Below are 9513 nucleotides of genomic sequence, written 5' to 3'. Positions count from 1 at the left end.
CTGGCCTCACAGGTGCCGAAAGAGACCGGGAAAGGGACAGACAGCACTGTGCTCATGCCACCCAGTGGCCAAACCAGTGGGGAACCTCAGGGCTCCCAACTGCCACCCCCAAGTCCTTTCCATTACCCAGCGACACATCAGGATCATCTACTTCTGGCTAATGAGAACACTGGCTTTCCCTCAGCAGACTAGGGACAGAGGGTTCACTGGATGTAGGAACTGGGATGGCTGTGCCACCCCTTCTGCTGTCACTGACTAAGAAGTAGGAAGGAGATAGCACATGAAAGAGAGGGGGACATGAGCCCCACCTTCTAGGCCATTCTGCTCTCCTGGTACAGCAAGAAAATCCACCATTCCAGGTGCTACCATTCACGTTACAGAGGGGAGGCCGTGGGTGCTGAAGCAAGCACGCAGCAGCTGGGGCTCCCCACCTGGCCTCCAGCCTCCTGCCACCTCCTGCTCTTCTCCCCACCACAGCCAGACCCATCTTTCTGAGATCTCCATAGCAGATGAATCAAGTCCCACCTGGCCTCCCCCTCTGCCCTCGGCCTCCCCTCACTCACACACACTGTCACTCCGTCCCCTTCCCGCCCGCTCTCCTGCCTTGTCTGGGTAAGCAGCTGCTCAGCTCAGGGCCACCTCCTCCACGAAGCTTCTTCTGACAGTTCCTGCTCCCAAGGCTGACCCAGCCACTCCTCCACATCTCTCTGTGTCCTCACTGTGCCCCTCACACGTCTCAGATGCAGCATCTCCGGTGCTCTTCTGCGATTAACGCACACGTTTGCAGACTGGAAGCTCACTGTGGACAGACCTGAGCCCCAGTACCTGGCATGAAGCAAGACAGGCTGTGGCACTGTGCTATAGAGGAAACACCTTCATTTCCTTTGACACGCTGTATGTGATTCCCCATACTTTTAAGTGCAGGTTCCCCTTCACTGTGCTTTTCATACTTCAGACTACTTCAGGCCAAGTTTTCAGTTGCTGCTTCTCTCAAGAACACCAGAATATTCAGATGCATACCAAGGAACTTCTGGGTCGGCAGTGTGTTTAAGGCAGCACTGACAGGACCTAGCTTATTTCAGGACCATGTTTTCTGGGGCAAGGAACCACAGAATCTGATGCATCAGAAATGCTCACTAAACATCTAATGAATGAGTGGACTCAAACCTGGTCCACCCCACACCCCATGTGATCTACTGAGACACCCTGGGGGCCAAAGAATGGGGCTAGGCGAACTCTAGGATGGGGCTTCAAAGGCTCCTTAGGAGCCAGAAGGATGCCATTAGCATCTCCACCTTCTCTTTATCAAAGGGAAAATGCTCTGCTCAACATCATCTGTGTGTTATTACTACCCAAATTGTTTAATCTGACTCTGTGAGGAATAAAATCAAGCAAATCCAAGCTGAGAACACTGCAATAAAATCCGACCTGGACTCTTCAACATCACTGCCATTTAAAAAAAAAAAAAAAGGAGGGGAGGGAGAATTTTCCAGATTAAAGGACACTAAAGTGACATGATAAAATGTAAAATGATCCTGAATTTTCAGAAAAATGGTTATAAAGGGCATAATTGGGACAATTCAGGAAAATTTTACTACGGGCTGTATATGAAATAGTACTGTACCAATGCCAAAATTCCTGAGTGTGACAAATGTATTGTGTAGAGAATGTGCTTGCTCTTAGGAGATACTCACCAAAGGGTTAGGAGAGAACTGTCATGTCTGCAACATACTCTAAAATAGCTCAATGAAAAATAAACATATACACATAGGTGCATATGTATGTGTGGGGCTGCAGAGGGGGAGACAGAAATGGAAGGAGGCAGGGGAGGAGGAGAGGTGAGCAGGGAAAAGAAACACTATATGCAAAATGCTCATGATTGGCAATAAAAGTGAAGAATATATGAGAGTCCATTGTAGTATTCTTGCAACTTTACTGTAGATTGGAAAAGGTTCAAAATAAAAAGTTGGAGAAAAAAGAAAAAAGGCTCCACTAGGGATGCAATACCTGACAATGTATCAATTTTCAAAGACAAGCCTCCTGAAACTGCAGACTCAGGGAATATGGGCTCGCAACCAACATCAAGTCCAACCTACTAGGTATGTATTCTGAGGGATGCAATACCTGACAATGTATCAATTTTCAAAGACAAGCCTCCTGAAACTACAGACTCAGGGAATATGGGCTCGCAACCAACATCAAGTCCAACCTACTAGGTATGTATTCTGCACTTTAAAATGATGTTGTGGCTTTGTCAGAGCTGGAAAAAAGTAGAACACCTGGAGAGATGAAGCAGAATGGGTTGGGGGTCCATATAGTAATTCCAATTACTATTTCCTCTCTCATCTCCTGTTGGTATATTTTGTTGCTGTTTGTGCAGAATACCAGATCGACTTCAAAAACAGCATCTGAACACTCTGAACAAGATGTCAAACTTTTCATTAAAAGATTTCCTGGTCTAGTCTGAATTCTTTCTCATGTAATCTCCCCCCAACCCACCACGGCCTTTGGTACGTTTGCAAATAAGTCACTTCATCATCTGTTTCTTGGGCAGCAGACACTGGGGATTCAGAGCCAAGAAGTGGTGAGTACTAATTGGGCTGTCTGCTTCCAACAGAGGGTGAGCGATGGCCCAGGAGTCCAGACTGAGAGCATCCAAATAGCCTAAAACCACTGCTGATTTATCGAGCCATCAATAAGGACTGCCTTTTCTCCCATTAATATAATTAAGACAATGAACTACTTTGGGGGAAGGAAAAAAAGAGAGGATCTACACTAGGTACTTGGAGAACAATTAATTACATTTAAAGTTGCATCAATCTAGAAGTAAATAACTAACCTTCAGGTTGGGCTCTTTAGGCTCTTAGAAATTCAAAATAAATGATCGCCCATCAGGGAAGGCAAAAGACACCCAGAGTGACAGTCCACTCCACCCAACAGGCAGCATAGCAGGCCTCTGCAAAGAAAGGCCAAGATCAGGTGCAACTGTCAAGAAAACATCAGTTAATTACCTTGGGAGCCATCTACATGGTACTCTATCCTGAGACTGGCAAACACACAAGTGCTAAGAAGCACACAGACAGAGGTTAATTTATGTAAAACTTTAAGGAAACCAGGGGAAGTACACAAAAATCCAACATTACAAAACAAAGAGTAGATAATACCCACTGCCAACAGTTTCTTTACTTAGCCAGCCTTTCCCTGACTTTCCCTAACATGCCGCTCCCTTCACGCCCATCTCACAGTGCTTGATACATCATGAAAGGCATTCATTAAAATGTTTGCTAGATGAAAGGGTTTGAAATAAAATTTTTAAGATTTTAACTACACACAGAGAGATACATCTGTTGAAATAAATCCCTGTATTCCTTCTGAGTCCCAGACCTCAGCTCATAGAAGGGTGTCAGTTGTGAGCCAAGGTTCTTCTCTAGGTAATTACTAGCCATGCGCACTTGGGCAAGTTCATCTCTCCAAGACTCAATCCTCCTCTGTAAAATAGGAAAGTAGGAAGAACCACCACCTAGAGTTTTTGTTTGTATTAAATGACAGTGTTAAATCAGCCAAGTGCCAACCTAGCACACAGGAAATGTTCACTCTATGCTGGCTGTTATAATCAGGGATCAGTAACCTCATTTGAAGACCAGGAAAGATAAGGACAATGGAGATTACACACAAACTTGTCACATAATATTTCAGTGACAATGATGAAAACTAAGATGATCTCCCATCGACCAGAGCAACCACTGCACCACCTCTGATGCTTCTGTAAATTATCAGTTAAAATAAATGCTCAGAGAAAAAGGAGACACAATTATATAAAACAAGAAATTTGTTGTAAAACTGCATGAAATGTCTGAAACAAAGTATTTACAAAACTCAAGCCAGGCACAGTGCTTTGGCTTTCACATACATTATCTTGTGCAATCTTCTCAGAAACCTATGAGCAGGTGTATGACTATTCCATTTTACAGATTAGAAAATGAGGGCCCAGAGAGATTTTGTAAAGTAGAGAGCTGGAGTATGAACCAACTCCACTGGGTCAAGAAGTCTGACTATCCAGCTGGAGAAACCATGTGGGAAGGATACATGGAGAGAGAAAGGTCCTAAGCCTTCACACAGAGAGAGGGGCCGACCTATCCCAGCCAAGTCCAGCCCACACCAACCCACCAGCTAACAACAGATGCACAAGTGACCACTGGCAAGACCAGCAGCAGAATCGCCCAGCTGAGCCTGCCCCAGATCGCATAGCCATAAACAAATAAAATGGTTATTGTTTTGAGCCACTAAGTTCCAGGGTGGTGACCAGAGATAGGTCACTGAAACAAATGGCAACTCTATTATTATTCCAGTTCCTCAGGCCAAAAGCTTACAGTCATCCTTTATTCCTCCCTTTCTCTCATACTCCACATCAAACCCACATGCAAATCCTGTTGGCCTGTCTTCTCAGTGTATCCTGAACCTGCCACTGCCACGTGCCACCATCATCTCTCACCTGGGTCACTACAGTAGCCTCCTCACTGCTTCTGTCCTAAGCCCTGCTGTCCCCACCCCAGCCACCCTGTCCCAGTCTACTTTCCACATAACAGTCCAAATGACCACTTAAAAATATAGTAAGGCCACATGTTCCTTTGCTCAAAACCCTCCAGGGGCCACCCTTATCACTCAGAATAGCATCCCAAGTGCTTACAATATCCTGCCAGGCCCTGTGATCAGTCCCTGCTGTCTCGTCTACTCAATCTCCTGCCAGCCCCACCCAGTTCACGCAGATCCATCCATGCTGGCTTTCCTGCTCATCCTCACGTGCCAGGCAAGGTCCATCTTGGGCCATTTTCAGTCACTGTCCCCTCTGGACAGAACACTCTTCTCTAGATATTCCCATAGCTCACTGCCTCATTTAATATGGTCTCCACTCAAACGTCATGTGGAACCCTACCCTGATCAGCTCAGGAGGGCATGCCCCACCCCATCACCGGCCACCCTCCCTGCCGTGCTGTCCGCCCCTTCCACCATCACACAAGCTCTACCAGGGCATGGGATCTGAGGGTTCTGCTGCACTCCCAGTGTCTAGAACAGTACTTGGCACGTGCAGTGCTCACTCAGTACATCTAACAGAGTGAACATACTCGTTACCCCAAGTGTTGCCTTTCATAGCCCTGAACACTAAGTGAAAATGGCCACACGTCTCCAAGCTCAACATCGCATTCCGTGGGCCCTTCTCTCTGGAGCCGGGACTCAGCACAACAGCTACTTCAGCACCTCCTGACACCACGTCATGATTCCCACCTGCTCCCTTCACCAGGAAGGCCCTTCTTCCCACTCACACACTTAGCGTCAGCGCAACCTACATGGGCCTTCCCCACAGAGGCCGTTGTGAGCCCCCTTCTCTCTCCTTTTCTAGGCTACCTACAATTGGTGGAACTACAACAGCTTACCAGTGGAGACAGTCACCTGGAACCTGGGGTTGGGGAACCACAGCTGAAGAAAGAGGACAGACGAGGGTGCTTCTGGAAGCAGGACAGTGACATGCTCTGTGGGACCCAGTGAAAAATGAAAATGCAAGTCCCCTTGTTGAAAAGTTAAGAGTTTCAAGACAGCAACAGTAGCCCATTAAACCAACCACAGGCCCGTCTGAGCATGGGGGGCTGTGTGACCCAGCAGGTCAAATGCCCACGAGACTGGCCCTGTCTGGTGACCATAGTTAACTAAGGCCAAATGCAGCACTACAGGCCCGGCCAGGCCAGTAACGATCTGGGCACGTCCTCAAAGACGGGGCAGTATACATCTTTTACGGACAGAGATGAGAGCGTCACCCTTGGGCTGAAGAATGTTCTATCTCCCTCCAGGGTGCCTGCTCATCAGACTCTCCATTCCAGCTAAGTTCTCCCATTGCCAATTCAGCACAAGTTTAACTTAATGACATGGGCAAGAACCAAGAAGAGAAAAGGAGACGGTAAGGGGGCAGAAAATGTCATCAATCTTTTTATGATCCAGGGCAATGAAAGCCTAAAAGCCTCAGGAGATAGCGAAAGGTCCACCTTCTCCTGTCACAGGTATTTCAGCTTGTCAAATCTCCCTCTGGTTTTTGAATAACGGCTTCTTCCCAGGAAAGTAAGTTAAAGAAAAGTTTTTCTTTCAGGTACCGAACTGAGTACTGGATAAATGCAATGTTTGCTATTTTAGGAAAAGGCTGTGGCTCCAGAAATGCAAAACAATCATATCCTGATAAAATAATAAATATAAAGTGCACAGTTTTAATGATTTCTTTATTTTAAAACAAGAGAGCCTTACAAGTCTCTTAGACACAACTTGCCAGAATATAGTCCCCTCAGCACGTTATAGTTTTTCCATATCTGCCCTAGACAATTTCAGTTTCTCTTACAGTTTCTCTCCTCTATTATCTATGATTTCAGGTCTGAGTTTTACAAACATTTTAAAAAACATGATCCACAATGAGAATATGTTTTATATTGTACCGAGTACACATGTATCAACAGAACTAAAAGTTTTATGTGCAGTATATCTTCTATTATATTTTATCTCGTTTATTTAGAAATGATAATCTGACCCATAAATTAGTTCCACCACCCACTAACAGGTCATGACCCATAGTTTGGAAATGCTGTGATTTTAGATCGTACTTGTACACATGATTACTCGCCTTCCACCAGCCTTTAACCCAAGCTGCACCTGTGTGTCTACACAATCCACAAGAATAAAAAATAGGCAGCTTTTAAAAAGCCAAGCATTTCAATGATTCCTCCAGCAGAGCAGCAGCGAGAGTTGCACGCTGGGAGACTCACATGCGGGGCAGCAGCACACTCGGCAGGTGTGCACGGCTGGGCGCACGAGGTGGGAAGGGCCCAGCCCAGGGGTCACGGCTAAGTCAGGGAACGTTCTGTGTCGGGCATCCTCAGCGTGCACCCACTATTTTACTTAAAATGGTGGAGTGTCCCGGAATATCAGACACACTCACATCCAAACACAAAAAAAACATTTAAAAAAAAAAAAAAAGGTTCTCTGTCATCTTTAAGGCTCCCATCTCCTCTCTTCTCTCCTGTCTCCTGTGAAGGGTCAGTCACCGTGTCCTGTCACCTTCCTCTTCAAAGAATCTCTCGCACCCACGCTGCCTCCCTCTCTGTCCTCCGCCTCCAGCCCAGTCTGAGGTGAACTCGTGGAATCCAGATCGTTCGCTGCAGCCAAACAAGCCAATTACCCTGAAGGCTGTGTTCACGGGCAGTGCCTTCAGTGGCTCTGACCACTTTGAAGCGCGTCCACGTTTTCTGGCTGGACTTCAGAATCTAGAACGTCCATCCCCAGCACACCCTCCCCACAGGTCCCGTCTGTGCCTTCCTAACAGCTGCACCTCTACCTCGGCACGGTCAAACCACACCATGTGGCACTTGGTAAGGATAAGAATGGCGATCCACTTACTAGAGTGCAGCACCGGGCTGGGTCCGTTGCTCGCCACCTGCGATCCTCACACCTCCCTTCCAGGGAGGCATTGCAGCTGGAGCGACTGACCAGAAGTGGAACCCAGGAAGGCCGAACCGCAAAGGCCAGGCTCTCCCTGCCACCCACAATGTCCCCAGTGACACCAGCCAAGCTTTCAGCTACATATAAAAGTGCTGCTCCTGCTTGTCTCTAGAGGAAAGCTACTGACTTGAGGCGAGGAAGGATGTACCCGGGACCCTCACCGCTGACACTGGGTTCTGCTGACGAGCTTCCTCAGGAAGACGCGGCCACACCGGCACCAAGAATCGCACTTCTGCCCACCAGTGGGGTCATTTCTTCACACGTGGACGAGGAGATCTGGATGACCAACATGTTGCCCTTTGGGGACTAGTGGCTGAAGCTAGTGACAGCCAGCAGCAGACTGTGAGGCTGGGCATGCACACACGGTGGCCTCATTCCAGGCTCTGCCATCTCCCTTGCTCACTCTGTGGCATTGTGCCACAGCTCTCTCTATGGGCCACTCCTAATCTTCTCTAGGACACAGCAGGAAACAAAGAAACACTACCTTGAGTTTTCCTTATCATCTCATATGCTTTTTCTGATGCTCCCCCTGCCCTTGCAGAGTAGCAGCTCCTCCACAGAATCCCATGCAAGAAAAAAGAGCTCTCCAGCTCCGAGCATGAGCACTTACATAAAAGTATCCTTTCAGCTCACATCTGGAATACCCACACTTGAAAGCCCCTCTGGCCTTTGCCCACTCTATTTCCCCAATCTCACCCAAATGAAAAGAATGTGAATAGGGAAGGCTTGAGGATGGAGATGGAACGCAAACAACTGGCCACAAATACAGCGGGACACGCCAGCCTACCTTGGTCAGATCCATCCCAAGCTTGAGCTGTGAAATGAGGTGCAGAATCACACTGCGCTGATCCTCCACGACACCCAAGTCCGTCTCCTCCTTATCTTCATGGTCGCTTTTTTCATCTTCGGACAAAACCAATTCGGGGCCTGAGTTTGGCTAAAATGAAATCATCAGTAAAAATCACCAGCTGGTCCAGCAGAAGTTAGAAATATGGCATATCAACCCATATGCCTAACAGTCACAGAAGGGACCCAACTCTGTCCCAGGAAGGATTCTCTATAAACCAGTCCTACTGGCCATGGGACAGAAGGTGACGTTCTGTGGGGGGTGGGCCCCTGTGCTTTGGCCACTGCATGTCCCTCTCACCTTCCTCACCATCCCCGATCAGTGACCCCTTGGCCTAAGGACTTTCCCCGGCAAAAAAGCGTCCTGCTCTTTAGAAACTAACTGTAGCATAAGGGTATGCACCCTCTTAATCTTGCCTATTACCAAACAGCTCCTATCAACTTGCACAATCTAGGACACTTTATATCTAATGTAGATTTTTCTGTTTATAAATAAAAGATTCTTCCAGGACTGACTGAAATTACTTCATTTATGAAAAAAATTTACTCTGAAACTATTCCTACTCAAATCAATTAGGATCACTATAGCAAGTATAAGAAAAGTCCCAAAATTGGCATTAGGTTAGGGAGGGAGACAAAAATGAAAATTTAAGGAAAAATTCTTGAAACACAATAATAATGGGATTCATGCTGGCCACTTTCCTTAATGCAAGTTTATTAATTTAATCACTTTATTCCAATTTTTCAAATTACACAGAAAATAGGCAAGTTAATAACTAAAATGTGCAAGAGGGATTACTGAACATAAAATTTTCCAATACCCAAGTAGCAAGAACTCTGGCTACAGTGTAAAGCTGTCCTCAGAATTCTGCTGAAAGCAGTAACCCCATTCCACCACTCCTATGTTCTTTTACCTGTACTCTTAATGGTACTTGTTTTCCAATACCCAAGTAGCAAGAACTCTGGCTACAGTGTAAAGCTGTCCTCAGAATTCTGCCGAAAGCAGTAACCCCATTCCACCACTCCTATGTTCTTTTACCTGTACTCTTAATGGTACTTGCTTATGTATAAGCAGAAGCACTCTGTACAGATTATACATTTGTTTCTGATGATTGATGACAGGTCAGGTGTAAT

The 9513-nt window shown here is 46.5% G+C and overlaps 1 protein-coding gene across 1 annotated transcript in view; it reads right to left on the bottom strand.

Moving 5' to 3' along the window:
- Positions 1 to 8472, bottom strand: part of LOC103590880 (oxysterol-binding protein-related protein 10) — a 28829-nt gene extending 20357 nt beyond the window's left edge. Inside the window, exon 1 of the mRNA XM_008573209.1 lies at positions 8321 to 8472. Within this exon, the coding sequence (XP_008571431.1) occupies positions 8321 to 8335 (15 nt within the window). The 5' untranslated portion in view covers positions 8336 to 8472. The remainder of the gene's footprint in view (positions 1 to 8320) is intronic.
- Between the last annotated feature and the right edge of the window lie 1041 nt (positions 8473 to 9513).

This window comes from Galeopterus variegatus, unplaced genomic scaffold (assembly GCF_000696425.1).
Source record: "Galeopterus variegatus unplaced genomic scaffold, G_variegatus-3.0.2 Scaffold890, whole genome shotgun sequence".
In the NCBI taxonomy this organism is placed as follows: Eukaryota; Metazoa; Chordata; class Mammalia; order Dermoptera; family Cynocephalidae; genus Galeopterus; species Galeopterus variegatus.
Note: the sequence above shows the minus strand (reverse complement) of the source record. Positions and strands in the feature narration are given on the sequence as shown.